The sequence below is a fragment of the Bombus pascuorum genome, chromosome 14, assembly GCF_905332965.1.
Source record: "Bombus pascuorum chromosome 14, iyBomPasc1.1, whole genome shotgun sequence".
Lineage (NCBI taxonomy): Eukaryota > Metazoa > Arthropoda > Insecta > Hymenoptera > Apidae > Bombus > Bombus pascuorum.
The window spans coordinates 982,674-1,001,473 of NC_083501.1; the positions used below are offsets into that span (position 1 = coordinate 982,674).

Sequence of the window (18,800 nt, forward strand, 5' to 3'; positions counted from 1 at the left end):
AGAAAGAAAGACGATTCTCGTCCGCATCTCGCGTTTTCGACGTTAGGAAATTCAAATATAGGATATCCGTCCTTTTTTAACTTTTCGTTCTTTCATTAGACGCCCACGTACAGCCTCTTTTTTTTAATGAGTGTTTTCCTATTTTCTGGTTGCTCGCACAGGCAACAGGTTCGTCCACTCAACTTTTGCGAGGTTCGCGTAAGTTCAGCTGCTTTCGACCTACGTGATGGAAATTTGCCTCGATCGAGCCCGACTGAAATTGAGCTGTTTTATATATCATAGTTCTTGGAAGCTATCATAGATGAAATTGCCGCGTACGCAAATTTTCCTTTAATATTGTCCATGTTAATATCATCGTAATATCTAGATAAATCTACGTTACAGGAATAGTAATGAAGAAAAAAAAGAAAGAAATAACCGAATCTTAGAATTCTCTTTTATAACTGCAATGTTTTAAAAAACAGAGCTCTATAACGTAAATTGATGGAAACAAAAATTGCAAATGAAATGTTGCATTGATGCGACGTTGGGCTTTAATGGCTTAAGTTATTTTGGAACGACGTGTTTTATTTATAATTTTATTTAAAAGAAAAAGAAAGCAGATAGAAAGTTCAGACCTTTTCTTCGATGTTAAAATAATTTCATCCAGTACTATATATATAAATAATTCTAAATTTATTATATTAGATCGTGATAATCCATTTATTATCGTTTTTAAGACTACAATAAATTTCGAGAAAAATTATCTTCGTTTAAATACCTTTATCTTTCGCGAATCTTTGCTGTTCTCGAAACTATGAAACATTTATATCCTACTTAATACCAGAATGAATAAAGTTTCAACATTAACACTAATAAATTAAGAGAAACTATCTTGATTCCAGACCAGAATAAATTGGCTGTAATATGTTCGTTCAAACACCTTTATCCTCCACGAATATTTGGAATTCTTAAAGTCGTTGAATATTCATATTCCAGCGAAGACTTAAAATTAACAAATAATTGCCAAATAATCTCTTCATCAGCAACTATTTTCATTTAACAAATGATCATAGATGTTAACATCAGCATAGTAATAACAATAAGAGCCTTTATCCAAACCCCTTCGTTTTCTTCGAATCACTCGAATTCTTAAGACGAATAAGATGAAATTAAAATTACTAAATAAACAGAAAGTATCTATATCGAGGATGTTGCCAACAAATGACTAATTTTATCCAAATATTTTTATTTTCGTCAAATTCTTGGAATCGTCAAATATTGGATATCCGAGTCGATCGCTTCCCTTTGACGCCGACGTCGACAAAAAGAGAGTCGACAAAAGAACGACGACGAGTTTATTGGTTTTTTCGTCGGATTACACGAACGATGACAGGGTTCCTTTCACGGAAAATCGACATACGTCAACGCGCATATTTCAGGTATCGGTCAAACTAAAAACGTGGCGCTATTTGATCCGCGATTTGTCCAGCTTAATTGGCTGGTTGTGAAAACACAATTGTAGGATGGTTTCGACTAAACCACACCGGCCCATGGGGAATGGGTGTTTGCTTCTCACTCTATTGGGGTGGTTTTAGTTGCGTCAGGAATCCAGTTATGAAGACGTAAAGTATACATACTCGAAATCAGGGATAGCTGAGGGATAGGAATTCGCCGGAGATTAGATTAGTCAGGGTATTCGAAATTTTGCGTACGCTTGATTTACGGTTCTCAACTGGAATCTGGAAATATCGCATTAAATGATAGTAAACTATACATAGTTGAATCAGTGAAAATGGATGTCTGAAACGTGGATAAATGAATTATTTCACCCCGTGTAAATTTTGCGAGTACTTGATTTATCGATATTCCATTTATTTACTTCTTAAACTGGAATTTGGTCCTATTATTTTAAATAAACACTAGATATGAGTATTTTGAAGTTATAGATAGTTGAATTGTTGAGAATAGATGCCTGAAGCCATGGGAATAAGCATGTGTAAAAATGAATTATTTCACAGTAATTTTGGTTGGATATCATCGACTCGTAATAATACATTTAAATGATTAATTTTTTAATTCAAGACAGATGTGCTACGATGAAATTCCACGCGCGATAACCTTTAAGTCTTAAAGTTTAAGGGTTAGATAACATTAAATACTTGAGGTTTTTTCAACGGTAGTAGATTGATCTAACATCTATGTGTTTTCAATAGTATAGTCACAAGGAATATCGAAACAAAGTAAAATAATCAAACAGTTCACATTACATATATGGCTATTCTACTGGATACATCATACTGGATACCTAGAATTTAAAATATTTCACGTTCAATAAATGAGCTTTGTAAATGAACTAAACTGTCTGGCAATCGAATTATCAAGTATTCAGATCATCCTTTTCGCAATCCTTCGCAGCATTCGTTCGTCAAATGATTCATTTCACATTGAATTTCACCTTTATCTTTCCAATATAATTCCGTATACCTGATACACGTATCTGAAATATTGTTCAGGAAACTGGAAACTTAACGTAGATCATTTTCCTAATATCGTAGGAGTCGCGTAGCCGGATACACAGGTCGTATTCGCAGAACAGTTATCCGGTGAAAGGCGTGCAACGAAACATCAGGTTGACGGAGAATGCCAAAAACCACGTGAAATGCACTAGAGTCTTGAATGATGAAACGGATGCACGTGTCGTCATTATCGCGTGATAATATTCACCGGAAACCGGAGATCCGTTTACTTCGTTTTATGAAATTCCGTTTTTCTCCTTTACAAAACGTGTGGCGCGGTTGGCGAGGAAGTTATTCTACGCGCAGAAATAAGTTGAAAGTGTAGAATAAACTATTCCCATTCGGAGCTCCGCTTTTTTACAAAATCCAATCTGAAAATTTTCGAATTTTCTTCCATGACGTTCTTCTTCTCTTTTTTACGGAATGTAACGTAGGACATGTGCCACAAATGGACAGTTTATTCTACATGAAAAGATACGTGAAAATAGAATAAACTATCCCCATAACAAACTAAACAATTCCCATTTGGAGCTCCGCTTTTTTACAAAATCCAATCTGAAAATTTTCGAATTTTCTTCCATGACGTTCTTCTTCTCTTTTTTACGGAATGTAACGTAGGACATGTGCCACAAATGGACAGTTTATTCTACATGAAAAGATACGTGAAAATAGAATAAACTATCCCCATAACAAACTAAACAATTCCCATTCGAAGCTTCGTTTGGCAGAAAATCCAATTCGAAAATTCGCCGAGTTTTCTTCCATGATATTCCTTTTTTTTTTTTTTTTTTATATAATGTAACACAGGACCCGTGCTACAATTGGTCAGGAAGGTACTCTGCGTTGAAAAACAAGTAAAAACATGTAGGATAAAACTTGTTGGATTTAATTTTTGTTTTCGAGAGAATTGAGTTTGAAATCGGTGTTACTTCTCGATTAAAAAATTATTTCATATTACGAACGTTCAACGACTCATCCATCAAAATGAAAATATTTTCGATCAGCGATAAACCCGATAGAAAAAAGATAAATTACACGATACGCGGGTTCGTGAGCTCGCCTTTTTGGTCTCAAAAACCATGCAAATACACGTGATTTTTCTTTGCACGTTGGCTCGTTGCCGGGCATTTACGACTTTTCTGTCAGTTCACGATCTCGGAGAAATTTCGTAGCGCGCAGTGTCTCACGAAAGTGTTTGAATATTTACCACAGGAAACTTTTATGCATATATCGTACGCGTTATATAAAACATTTTGAAACATCAACGTTGCAGAGAGACGCGTAACTCTTATATCTATGTTGGTGAAACCTGAAACGAATTTAAAAATGCATATAGAAGTTACAAGATATTTTCGGTAGAAAATTAGTATTTTCATCATGCGTGAATTTGAAAATTAATATTTTCAGCGTGATTCCTCGTCGTATGATAAATGTTACAAATGAGTATTGTGGTTCATCAACGTAATGGATACTCGACTGTTTAAATACTTGTGAGATCTTTGCGAAATGGTCATTTACACCAAATAATCTCGTAATTATATATATCTTGGGATTTGTTTCGAACTCTATCGGTATATTCGTGCCAGTCGAGTATCTACGATGGTATTAGCGAAATATTTTTTAATGTTTCATATAACGCGAGTAACATATTCGCGAGAGGTTTCCACGAGTGTTCGAATATTTTTATGCGCTAATGTACTTGCCTGAAAGCGGCGAGCTTCCGGCGGAACTGTCTGCAAACATTTCACCACGTTTCGCGTATTTAACTTCGGTCGTCGCTGACGGCAAACTTTTCTCTAGCCCGCACGACAATCACAAAGATTATTCGATTCGGTAATTTTGTTATTCGTTTTATGCTACCTTTCCAACCTTCTTACAGAGTTATTTGATCGAATAACGAGTTAGATGTAATCAAGTTCTTCGGGAGTCAACGAAGAAAGTTAATTTTGAGTAAAAATGACAGAAAAATTACGTATACATTTACGAAGTTATAGCTTATTTGTTTCTCCTATTAAAAGTAAAATCGTGGAAGTTACGTTTTCTAGAAGCTGGGAAATATTTCTAAACATTAAAATACCTATTTTTAGATATCCTTTTTTATCATAAACTTATATAACTTTAACTATTCTTTATATCTTTTTAGACTTACTTAAAAAATATCAGTTCGTTATGATTACCGTATCACAATTAGTGAACGAACATGGCTTCGTTGTACGTCAAATAAAAAATAAAAAGAGGAAGTTTCCGAAAGTTGGGATGGTATGGATCAACAGAATCCCCTTTGGTAATCGGCTTAATTAAAAGTAAAGGCTTAATAGTTTGCAATCTTACTCGGAGGAGTTCTAACGCTTCCTGAGCCACAATATAATTCTAATTAACGATGAGAACTTCGTTGAGCGTTCTTTGCAGCTGGAATGCAACCATTTAAACCACAGTTAGATACAACCTCGTAGAAAACAAAATTTGTGAAATATGAACGATAATTAGAAAAGTCAGAGAATCGTAAACGTTACGGAAGCTACAAGCGCAATGAATGAAAATTTGCAGGAAAAATAAAGCGCATAAATTACAACAATTTTCATCTCATTTTCTTTTACCTTCTGAATACGACGGCGCTTGGAAAAATTTCTGATTTTATTCGAAGATCATAGTTCGTGCAGGCGACAGCTTATGGAAAAAGTTCTCCACAGCGTGGGATATACTTCTTGCGATGCATTAATGCACCGTAAGATTGCTATGCATAAGACGAGCGATCGTTACAGTTACTCGCTTGTCAGTTCAAAGTTGACATCGGTCGACTTCTATTTGCGAGATGCGATTAGGTTTGCGCGACGTCTACGAGGAAGATCAAACAGATTTATAACTTTTTCTTTTTTTTTTTAAATGGTAATGAATCAACATTTTAATTTTCGTTACGATATATACAATTATGTCGCATTTTTATTTGTATTCGTTTATATATTTATTTTATTTGATTATGTATCAGAATTATTCAAAATACTACTTTAATTATGTATATTATATTCATATTCTATACAGTGCCATTTTACAAATTCTTTGTATCTTTGGACATACTTGGAAGAAAATATTTGAAAAGATGATCATAAAATATTGTTCAAGGGAGTAAGAATATGTCCTTAGGATTTTCTGTACATCACAAGTAGTCGTTTCTTACTGGTACGTACGTACTTTCGTCTTCCTTCTCACAGATTTAACACTAACTTTTTCTGTAACAATAAGAAACACCCTTATTTTACTTTCAACGAACACCCCTACAACTCGTCATATTCGAAAAGAAAATCCAGACGTTCTAGAAAAGAAAGAATGGGCTTGCAACTAAAACTGCAACTGGGTACACGAAATTGACGTAACGGACACGAGCCATCTGTTTCGACACTTTTTCAAACTCCACGTACCTAGACGTTAGTCACGTTGGACAGTCGATCGCAATTAGGCAACGCGTTAAAACATTGATTAACATCGACGCAACGAAATCCTTTGTATCGCAATTATACTTTACGGTATAATGTAGCACTGTAGCGGACATTATAATCGTGTGTCAACGAGCGTTTAATTCGTCGAATAAAATGTCTGACGTTGATTGAGACATCACACAACCGCGATGAATCGAATTTCATCGACACGTGTAAGCGGCTATCCGATGAAAAATAAACAATTCCATTTGTTCCACTCGATTCAATATGAACGTTCAATTTATTCAATTTATTCGATCGATCTGCCATCACAGGATTTAGGAAATCCCCTCCTGCAGCCAACAACAGAGAGGCAGTCCAGCATTTTCCAAATATTCTTTTCTTTTTTCTTTTCATAAAGTTTTCGTTTCCATGTACACTTTCGCCCAAAAGTTTGCTGCAACTTTGCGCTTTTCTGGACGAAAGAAATCTTTCCAACCTTATTTTTTCTTTTTTTTTTTTTTTTGTTAGAGAAAGAGAGATAAGATTATCGTTATTGTGACTTTTCATTTACAATTACAGTTTCGGTACTGTTCGATATTTTAAATAAAATATTTATGCATTTAACACGCTAACTGCTGGCCCGAAATGACTTCCATCGTGACTGAAATATTGCGTTTTAAAACTCGTCGACCTTTCAACGCTATTTGAAAACTACTTGTGCTTGACGCGAACGTAGCCTCATTCGTCTTCGGGAGCAACTAAGCCGTGACGCCTACGAAGCGTCATCGACAATCAACGTGTTAATTATTTCTTCTAAAATCCTAAAGGGGTCCGCACCGAACGATCAGTAATATCGACCATATATTAAATTGTCAAATTCGTCTTCGAAACGTCACTGCGTGTTGTGTTATATGCGTCAATTGTATTTGTACCACATATGAATCTATCGCTGCAAGAAAATATAAAAATGAAAAATAAACTAGAACGCGTTTGAATGGCTTGGAAAAATAGAATTTCTCTTAAAAGCACAAGGTATGTATATGCATCGTGTTCCATCCATTAACCTGCGGTATCTCGCTATTGACAGAAATTTCGAAGACCTCAAATCACAATGTAAATACCGATTAAAATATTAAATTTCAAACATTCATAGTCAATACTATTATCAATATCTCCGTCACTTGTCAATATCCTCACCACATAATTTGTGCATTATGTTGGCTTTAGTATGGTAAAATATCTAAATTTCCATTGATATTCCACTTAAACCCTTCGGTATTTAATATGGAGAATATTGAAAATCAAAAGTTGGCGATATTATTGACCATATAATACGCTGCAAACTTTCCAGCCAGAGTGTAAATCGATTCGAGGAAAGAAAATAAAAAAAAAACGGAAAAAGACACGGTAGACACGTCTTTTACATGACAATACGTCAATGGACTTTTGCCAGACCGACGAGTAGGCGTACGAGCTATTAAAGGAGCGCACAAAACGTGGGAGCCGATGTATTCGTCTCATTAGGAGGAAAGGTTAAGAAACCCGTTGGAAAAACGAAGAATCGTCGAATAAAGACGTCTTTCGTTCGATTGTTTCTTTTCTCATTTGCGTTTCTTCGTCTGGGAAGGAAATCTCTTTTGCTTTTCGGAGGACAGTTTATGGAATGATATTGTTAATGGAACGTTTAGAATTGCGAGGCCGGTTATGGAGAAATTAGTGTGATTGTAATTGAAGAGTGATAGGAAATTCTCAAAAATTGATCGCTGAATTAAAATTTTAAAGATTTTGTTCTTTGACTTGATTAGGGTAGTTTATAAAATGTGGTATTTAAGATTCAGAAGTAGATCGCAGGAAAATTCTTGAAATATAAAATATAGAAAAGCATAATAAATTTAGGAGAATTAGTTTTTATTCGATGAAAAATCCAAGAACTTTTGGTTAATTTAATAGAAATGATTAATAACTACGAGCGAAAGAAACAATTTGATTGTTCATGTTCCTATATGTAATCTTCAATCCCAGCATTCGATAGCGCGATAGGAGAATACAAATAAAAAAAAGTAAAACACTGCTGATATATTTTAATTTTCCACTCCCTCATCGAAATCCTTGGTGTAATTTTCACGCTATTAACGATAACATATTCAAATATGCATAGATACTTCTGAATCTTATCGTTAGCTATTGGACAAACATTAATCGATAGGAATGTTTACTTTCGTCCGCGTCACGGATTTCAACTAGTCAAATACCAACTGACAGTTGTGCGCGATGAGAAGATATAGACAAAATAAAATCTATTAAATAGATACAACGATCGTCCGGTGTACAGTTTGGAAAAATTCTAATTCACGTTTGACGTACAACTTGTATTCTCCGATGTCCTTATCGATCGTCTATAATTTTCGGAAAATAGGAAGATATGAAAATAGAAAATTTGAGAAATGGCAATATATCAAGATAGCGAAGTGAATACAGAAGAAAATGGGAAAATAGCAAGCTGGCAAAGTAACGATGCAGATAAGTAGAAAAATGGGAAAATAACGAAATAGCGAAATAACAGTGAAACAACGAGATAGAAAAATATAAAAATATAAAGTATCCGATAACGGATAACAAATTAGGAAAATACGACGATATCAAAGTGCAAGATACCCAACATGACTCTACAAATTCTCCTACGATCGTGCGAAATAACCATATCGTTTAAGCCTTTGCTATATTAAGTACCTAAACGATACGTTTGCCATCCTAACGAAACAAATTTCAAAATACTGTGCGTCATGCAGTATTAATTTCGCTTTCGCGTTAACCCGTCCCGTGAGAACGGGCCAGAAATCTCGCGACATCGATCCAAGTTATCTCATAATATACGAAAGAGATTGGTAGATAACGGTATCATTTTTATTACCTATTGTTAATCGGAAGGCACGCGTCGAAGCATCGTTCACGTTGTGATACGTGACGATAGCTCGATGGTACCGTGGAATAACCGGTGTTCCTTCACACGAGGCTCATCCGCGGACGTGTCGCGTGAGACCTCCTATTTAATGACCAGCGAATATCCGCGCTATTAGCAACGACCTGACGTTGGCGTGAGTTACTTTCGAGCACAGCCTGCTAGCCTTTTATCTTATTCGAAGATGAAGCGCGATATCGGAATCAGAGATTGTAAATCACCTGTCGTTGACATCCGCGACTATGTCAGCTGAAATCGTTCGCGCGATCTTGGTCTGCGACGACTAATAACCCGGTGGGTCGATAGAGGAGAGATTCAAGGGAGAGCGGTAACGAGGAGATTTTAAGGCGACTCGTTTTGTCCTTTAGGAAGATGGCAAAGTAGCTCGATGCGGCGGAAGAAATTATCTTCTTGTACTTTCGAATTTTTAACAGCGATTCGAAGATAAACTATGATTTATGAAGCTACGTATCGAACATATTATGGTTAAATGAATATCAAACGTGGATATTTTTAAACTACGAACAATTGAATTATCGAGAAGAAATATTTCAAACTTTTGTAATAAGTAGATAGCCGTAAGCACGAACGTGAATTTAAATTTGTATGTACATCATTAAAGAAATAGAACATCAACGAACATCCTTGTTATCCTTCAGCCGTTATGAATAATACTTTTCTTTGAATATTCGTATATTCTTGTACATTATACGTATTCTATACATTTCTGCACATTTCAATTTGTCGTAAATGCAAAAGCAATCTAATGATAAGAATGTGCAAAAGCGAAGCTATACACTGAATGCAGGGATATGTACATATGTATTTCCTTTAATATCGGTCGAAAGTCTTCTTTAACGTCGGTAGAACGTAGACATTAAAGCATTTAGAAAATTGTAAAAAAAGATCAAATATTTTGAAAAAACGCATAAGAAACTTTGATCGATCGGTAATCGACACGACCGAGGCACTTTTCCAATTTTTCTCCAAAGTTTCGCCACGATCTATCATTCTACACGTAGGATATTTTAGTTGACAGGTATTCTGTTCATTTCTTTGAAATAACGCAGCGCTCGAATTCGTCCGTTTTATTGTTAACTTCAACGTGTCTCTTATCTTGTTCGATATCCATTTAAGACGAGCCTAGTTTCGTTTGAAATATTATCATCTTCAGCTTTTTGTTATAGACCATTTTTAATAATCTCTTGCAGCTTCTTGCCTTTCTTTTGAATGTTCCGCTAAAGTGCTTTAATATTTCGTGGAACTTCTTCGAGCTGCTTCGTGACTGTACATTTTGTGTTACATTTTCCAACTTTAACTCATTTGGAATATGATCTTTGAACATCTAATAACGATCGATCTATTACGATCAGACTGCCTACGTGTTTACGCAATCTTATTTCTTTCATAATTAAAGAAGTCCATTTTACTATAAATATTTTATGTATTGTGTACGTTATGTAGCTATTTTTGCACGTTATATGCATCCTATAGAATTTTGGAATGTTAAATTTCCCAAAAATCCAGAAATACTCGCAAACTAATTATAACGATGCTCCTTATGTTCAAACTAGACACGAAACACCAACACTTATCCAGTTGATATATTTTAATACTCATTAACACATATTAATACTTTTATACCCCTAGAATGTATTAGTTAATTGATAATATTCTCCGAATTATGATATTTCTCCCTTAGGATTCGAAGACGATAATAATTGTTCATGCCACAACACGAACTTAACACTTGCTAACGATTTATCCCGTAAATCACGCAGCGAAATTTCAACTTTCCAAATTTCCTTCTAGAAGCTTGCCACGAAGTCAGGAACTTTGCACGGAACACTCCCACGTTTCCTGGCTTGTCAGACCGTCGAGAATCTACAGTTAGAAGGAACGTTTCCTCCCACGGAACATCTTTGCCGAGCAATTTCAGAGAACCGTGCAACAAGCTTCGTCCAACAGGGTTTCTTTCCTCTCTACGTTTCGAATGACACCGTTTCTTCCTGTAGTTTCACGCAACCGGCCATTTTTTATAGACACCAGGCATTTCTTCTCATAGAGGAAGTGGCGGTGACAAGAGCAACTGGCTCGAACCGAGCAAATGAATTTCACGTCTGTGCAGCTAAAGTGAACGAAATCGAGCCTCGACCTCGTACTCTCGCTCTGGTAGCTTAATGTCAAAGTTCTACCGTTCGAGTACTTCGTTACAAGTTTAGCTTAATTGATTTATTATAAGTTTAACAATCTGTATATAATTATCGCATAATAAAAACAACGATGAAATTTCCAATTTTCTTCACCGTAAGTATTAGTTTGATTCTGAATCTGACTCTAAATTTTGGTCGTCTTAAGAAATATTTTTACCTTTTTGTAAGTACCATTTTATATGTTATTCTACAACTAGGAGAACGGAGGAATCTTTTACACGTGTTTTTGAAACGCGTTTCTTTTTTTCTTCAATTCGGTGAGGTATAACTTGTTGAACATTGGATACTTCGTACGATGTAATTTAGTAAAAATATTTCAATCTTAATGCTGCTTACAAACGTTGTAGAATAGGTACAACGATTAAATTGGAATTTTAGAGGGATGTTTTAAGCTATTAATTAATAATTGTTTGATAGTAATTAATAACGAGCAATCGACTAGTTCATCGATTTATAGTTATCTAAATTATCTGTTGGCTCGTTTTGTCAGTAATAGGTTGTTATTGAGCCATTGTAGGTCTTTTTGGGTCTTCCAGATGGTTACGCCATTAGTTGCTCGTCAAATCAAGTACGAAATTGCACAAGTATCGCAATTTTTTCGCGAGCAATGTATGTATACAGCATATATTGTATTATATATACAAATATATTAATTGTACGACGGTTCTAACTTTGGGTGTAGAGTTCAAAATTATAAAAAGTCGTAAGGAATTTTTTTTTTTGTATAACCAAAATTTTAGCTAGTCAGGCTAAAGACAAGGTAAATCTGCAACATGAAGATTTCTTTTTGATGTGTCGTTTCGTTAAAACTCTCCTGTATTATTTTTTAAAAACGCATTTGTGTATTTGATTTTTATACAAACAACGAATTATTAACAAGAAATAACAAAAATATCTGGTGCTGTCAAAGAAAATGGACTCAGTGTCCCTTTTTATCAGCTCCATTTCCGCCATCGCCCTTCTTATACATCCATTTTTTTCCATCATGATGATTTTTCTTCTTTCCATACATATTTTCATGTTCGTAGTGACTATCCTTGCCCTCTTTAACCTTATGACCTTTGTCATCATCGTAATGACCGCCTTTCTCGTATTTGCCTTTCTTCCCATGCATTTCTTCGTGGTCATCTTTATTATGATGACCTTCTTTGTAGTGACCGCCTTTGGACATTTTGTGCTCGTGATAATGTTCGCCGTCGTTTTCCATGTCACCGTCCTCGTGGAACTCGTCGAAGAACTCGGTTCGTTTCTCGAACTCATCCTGAAATAAAAATTGTAAGATAAAAAAGGAAATTGTAAAATGTAGAAAATTGTAAAAGGTAGAAAATAAGGTAAAGTAAAGACAGAAATTGAAGAATTCCAACAATGTATATTTGGGAATTGTCTATAAAATAAATAAAGGATCGATCAATAATAGAAAATGGTAATAAAAATATTCTTTAAATTTAAACGATGAATCGCCAAACCTTATTACGCAAAATCTTCGAATCAAAATAGAATATTAAATTAAATATAAATAATTAGAAAATTCTATTTGGGAAAGAGATAATAAAAGCAAAAATGTAATTTCTGTCTTTTTCGCTATTGATCAACCCTTTAATTCTACTTAGATAAAAGTGAATAAAGGCAAAAAATAGTTTCTTCAATTTAATCAAAACAGATCAGTCCACCCCATATGAAACTTACCTTTTTGTGCACGAAGTGTTGTCCCTTGGTATTGTAACCCTTCTGATGTTTCCCATTTTCGTCGAATGCCGCCTTTTTTTCACCTTTCTCGCCCTCATCGTGTTCTTGGTGGTATTCACCCTCCTCTTTATGATCTTTCTTTGCGCCATCCTTCTCGTCGAAATAATTGCTGTGCCGTTCCTTGTCGTGATGACCCTTATCAGCTTTCTCCTCCTCGTGCCAGCTTTTGTAACCCTACGAAAAACAAATTAGGCACACGACGACTAACTTCCGTATCAGTGATAGCTTTAACGATGTAGAAACCATTTAATTAATTTTTTTTCTCGGAGTTCTTCGATATTTCTATCTTTGGGAACTACGAAGCGCTTTGGTTTTTATCACTGTGAATTTGATTATCGAGAATCTGAAAAAGTTGGGAAAACTTTATCGTAAAATTGTCACAGAAAAAGTAAAAAAAATATGGGAACGTAATATACGCGAGGATAAGTGTGAAAATATTGTTCGGAATTTTAAACAATCCTCGTTTCTGAGGACTCGCAAGCATTAATAATTTTTATTACGAAGAATATGACGGAATTCACAGAATTTTGTTACACGTAATCAAATTAGTTTGAAAAGCAATAGTATAGGTGATTCGCTATGCGCATCGTTAACTATGAAAATTTTGTGTAATAATTTTTTTTAATTTCAACGATTCAGAACTTTTAGAACTCGTAATTTTATATCGTCTAACGCGTAGGGATAATCGTTCTTTATAATCAAAATGGTTAGAAACATTCAGCCATTGATATAAAATAAATTCATTAAATGTACGTAAGACTAATCACGTTTTCCCTTCTAATCTCCATCCAACGTGAACTTTCGAAATTTACTAGTGACTGTAAAACGCTAATTACTAATTACGAGTTAAAGCAATTAATAGCCCATCTAATCGCACCGACGTCCTACCTTCTCCCCTTTTTCATCGTCGCTCTCACGATGCTCTTGCTTGCGTTCCGTGGCTCCACCCTTCTCAAATTTCCCTTCACCACCCTTTCCACCTGCGTCGCCACTCGCTGCACCCTCTTTTGCACTCTGATGACTCTCGTTATTATGCGAGCCATCGGTTGCAACATCTTCCTCCACCCTGTCGTCATACTTCTGCGCATATTGACCATAATTGTCTTCGTCCTTCGTAAATCCATCAGAATCGTCTTTTACATCTTTAGATACACGTTCACTGTCACGAATATACTCGTGACTTTGTAAATCATGATTTCCAGTCTGATGGCCCTCGTCTGACTTTCCCTGTATTTCATATTTCCTGCCCTTTTTCAAATTCCCGCTTTTGTCGTTTGCGATATTCGTAGCTTCCGCCACACCATCAGAAGCTTCTCTACTATCTTGCTTATCGTTTTCTTGTATCTTTGCGTCATTTTGCTCAGCTTGGTTTGTCGGTGCCAGTGTGGGCAACAATGGCGGATAGTAAACGTAGTTATTAGAATGTAAATTGGATGTTGTGTAAGGTGACAGAGTGGAGACTATGGGGTTTACCGAATGAACAGTAACTGCTGGAGTTTTGTTGCTTTCATAAGAATTCGAGTTCGCTGAGATTACCGATGACTCTTCGGAAGATTTACCTAGATCCGACCCACTGGTGTATCGATTATTACCATTTGTCGATTCATTAGCTGAACTTCCACCTTCGGATGAACCATCTTTTTCAGAGAACTTTCTTCGAGGACTTTTATAATGTCTGAGTCTGACAGTATCGGGTCTAGAAAATTGTTGACGATCGGTAGAGCTTTCATCTTCGAAAGAACCATTTCTGTCGGAATATTTTCTTTCGGAATTTTTATATGTGGCTCTGGAAGCATCAGATTTAGAAGACTCACGGTGGTCAGTAGGGGCCTCATCTTCCAACGAGTCATCTCTCTCAAAGATTTGGGAATTCTTATAAGGACTGTGCCTATCGGCATCAGATTTAGAAGATGGCTGATGATCGGTAGAGCTTTCATCTTCGAAAGAACCATTTCTGTCGGAATATTTCCTTTCAGAATTCTTGTGTTTCTGTCTGGAAGCATCAGATTTAGAAGACTCGCGATGATCAACAGAGGCCTCGTCTTCCAACGAGTCATTTCTCACAAAGATTTGGGAATTCTTATGACTATGCCTATCAACATCAGATTTAGAACTTTTATCTTCGAAAGAACCATTTCTGTCGGAATATTTCCTTTCAGAATTCTTGTGTTTCTGTCTGGAAGCATCAGATTTAGAAGACTCGCGATGATTAACAGAGGCCTCGTCTTCCAACGAGTCATTTCTCACAAAGATTTGGGAATTTTTATGACTATGCCTATCAACATCAGATTTAGAACTTTTATCTTCGAAAGAACCATTTTCTTCGGAGATCTGAGAATCCTCGTAAGGAACACTGGCTCTATTGACATCAGATTCCAAAGATTTTCGAACATCGGTAGACAGAGGACCATCTTTCACGTTCACTCGGATCGTCGAACTGCCTTCACCATCTTTCCTTTCGTACAATTTCTTATTTAACCCAGGCAAAGAATTTCTGTAACCACTCGAGTGGCCACTATCTATCTTCGCAGTATTTCGACGAATATTTCTATCGCCGATGCTTCGAATCTCGTCAGACGCTATTTCTTTACCATTTATTTTCTCCAAATTGTCTTCCTGGCTTTCTTTAGAGTATCTGCTTATGGAAAATGGTCTTGGCGCAATATCGTACTTGGGTAACTTGGCTTGTAAACTTAATCTCCTCGATTTATTCTTATTTTCGTTCCTTGTCAATCCTCCGGACTTCAGGAATTCTTTAGGATAATTTTCGGTATTTTCAGTGAAGCTGGATGATTCTACTTGCTGTGCAGGTTTACTCGTCACTCGTTTGCGACTTTTCTTCCGTCTACTAACTTTTGCCGGATAAGAATCGTTGCCGGAAGGTGTTGTAGTAATTACGGAGTCTGTGTCGTACTTTTTCTGTGGGTCAGCGGCTAACGTATAAGAGTTGTACAAAGGAGTAGCGATCTTTTGGTTAGGTACATTTTCGACGTTCGTTTCGTCCTTTGGTGCAGCTGATTGAAGAGTTTGCGGGGAACGAGTTCTAGAATACTTTCCTTTGATTGCTTTCGAGACTGTGACTCGGTATATGTGCTCTGGGTCTCGAGATTTTGATTTTGAATCGATCTTAAGTGGTTTCTGGCTGCCTTGGTTGGGTCTGGAATTATATTGCGGTATTGTTACGAGTTTCTTGGGTTGGTCGGTTCGTGGTACTTCGTAGTAAGTGTTCGTAACGTCTGGAGTTGCTGGACTCGCGCTTTCGCGGCTGGCAACTGTGGTATCTGAAAAATAAATAGTTTGCTTTTCGGATATGGCATTGAAGGTTAAAGAAAGTTGGACGAATCTTTTAATGGAAGAAAAACTTCCTATCTTTTGATTTTTCTAATTTGTCAAATAAATCAATAAGCGAATTTTTCAATATAAATAAAAATTTATTCTCTCAAATAAAATTTATAATTTCAATAGAAAATATATAAAATGAATAAAAGTAAACTTGTTATATATTTTCCCCTAACGTCCTCGTTTGTAATTATTCCTTTTATCGAGAGTTTGAAGTTTTAGTGAAAATATATTTCTACTTAGATAAGTGTATTTGCATGCGCAGACGCATACATAATTTTTTAATAAAATTACCACTGATTACAAACATAAATGGTACTCTCTTAGAAAAGTAAGGATGCGAAAGTAATATCTTGTATTACAATTCGTTTAAATTTACTTTTCAGTTTACTTACCAGGATTGATGTTATAAGAATCCGCAATTTTCCTTTTTCCTATCTTACTAATTTTCTGCGGTTCGTATTCAACGACAGACAGAACATGCTTTAAATTTTCCAACCCTTTTACATCACCAGCGTTTACCAACACAATTCTCGATTGATCCACTCGTTGGTCCAACCTGCCTTTAACGCTATTTTTCTCAGGAATCACATTTTGACTCTCTGCTAACGATAAAATCTCATCGTTGATTTTTGTAGCATTATGAACATCGAGAAGTGCGGTTTGTCTTGGGTTCAAAGGGACTACTCTCCTTATCCTGGTGATGTTTGCGTTTATTATCGACGATCTTGTTCCCTGTGAAAGATACATTTCGCAAATGAAAGGATTTGCAACCGAGAAAATCGATTATGTCTGGTTACGGTTGAAGCATGATGCTACTTCTTTGTGTGAAACTTTTTAGTATAATCTTACGAGACAGTTGCTTGTTACGTAACGAGTAAAATATATGGATCTAATACCGTTGCACGAGGAAGTGAATATTTTCCTCGGTTTTTTCATCTAGAAAGTTTAACAATTTTTTCGAACGAAAATTCTACAAAACGCGAACGAGTGGCTATCTCAATTTTATCAATTGCAACGTTGCAATATTAATTATTGTAATGCACAGATAAAGTGTATTTATTAATTGACACGAAGTCGTATTTATACGTCGCTCAGTTTCTATAACGAATTGCAATGCCATGCAGGAATAAAGCAAAAAAAGTCCAATTAAAATTACGCGTTTTAACTTGCAACTCATCGGATTCTGTGCATTCCCACGCATCATGCGTTCGTTCTCTGTTATAATAATTAGGATATGCTAAAGAATATACGTATGCACAGTATACAGAAAAATTCGTAAGATGGCTAAATGTAAAAAACGTGAAAATTCAAATACTTTCAAATAAACTAAAATTATACCTTCGAAAGCTTTAACGAGGCTCTAACAAATAAATTGTATGCATTTGTTCGATCGAGTTGATACTACGATGTTTCGAAAAACGTTCACTGCTTAAAGCTTCTTCAAACAATTTTAAATTGAATTCACATTCTTCGCTCAATTTCACCTACACCGACGTATACGCTTCGAACCCACCAAGAAACCCCTAGGAGCTTTCAAAATAAATAATCGTAGCACTGAAATTGACATAAAATACTTTTCTTTGTATAATTTATACTACACAACCGTTTTGAACAATTTATATTTCACTTGCGTCGCTTAAAATTTAAATTATCCATCGATTCTAAGATTCGCCCCAATAATTAAAAACACAAACTATAGGTATATTTGACAGCCTACGAAAATCGTCGACTATTTTTGATCATTTAACTATTTTAGAAATAGTATTCGAATTTTTAAACTATTATTTATGATATCGGTGAACTTTACCAGGCAAAACAGTAAAAGCAGCAGGCCGACTGCCGATGATACACGGGCTCCCATGTCTCGTTGGCCACAGAACGTAAACTGAGCTGCAATTCTACCTGGTCCAGGCAATTATATCGGGTGATTTCTCACCACAGAAAACCATTCGCGAATGATATGACAATTTCACACCGATTAGAAGTCTCGATTTACCCGATCGAGCCAGCAAACCTGACTCCTTGTCGACCGAATCTTTCAGCTTCCTCCTTTCTCCATTTATAAAGTTGCACAAGATGGTCGCTCGGCCGAATCGTGCTAAACATCTCAAAGTTTCCATCTCTTATTCGACGATATTGCACAAACCTTTGCCCTCGTTGTTCCTTTTTCAACGGTTTTATCTAAAATTTATCGTATTCCCAGTAATAAAACTCGCTCGTTTTTCTTTTGCAAACTTCCTTCCTTTATTCTTTTTTTTTATTTTTGGTTGGTCGTTCGCTAGTTGGATTTTGCTCAATTAAAACGAGTAGAATCCTCGCGAACTGTTAATTACCGGAATAATCGTAACGTGACATGCTCCTGGTTCTCGTTTGCCAGTGAAAACATAGGGAAAATTGTATTTTTAGTTTTGTTGCTTGCAGCTGGCGGTTCGTGAAAGTGGTTTAATTGCACTGTGTACGAGAATCCGATGAAATACTTTTTTCGCTTGTCACGACATTTCGTTGCAGGATTACGCGTGATTTTTGTTCAATTTTTTGTTCCAGAGACATGGGACAGTTATCGTATGGCATTTCTGTTGCGTACAATTCAAAACAGAGAAAGAAACAAATTAATTCTTCTTACCCC

The 18,800-nt window shown here is 35.8% G+C and overlaps 1 protein-coding gene across 1 annotated transcript; it reads right to left on the reverse strand.

Annotated features, from left to right (window-relative positions):
• Positions 1-12,005: 12,005 nt before the first annotated feature.
• Positions 12,006-16,921, reverse strand: LOC132914131 (putative uncharacterized protein DDB_G0281733). The gene is made up of 5 exons (XM_060972967.1): positions 16,567-16,921; positions 15,871-16,113; positions 13,721-15,735; positions 12,773-13,006; positions 12,006-12,347 (listed from the first exon to the last, which is right to left on the reverse strand). The coding sequence occupies exons 1-5, from the start codon at positions 16,919-16,921 to the stop codon at positions 12,006-12,008; spliced, it is 3,189 nt and encodes a 1,062-aa protein (XP_060828950.1).
• Between the last annotated feature and the right edge of the window lie 1,879 nt (positions 16,922-18,800).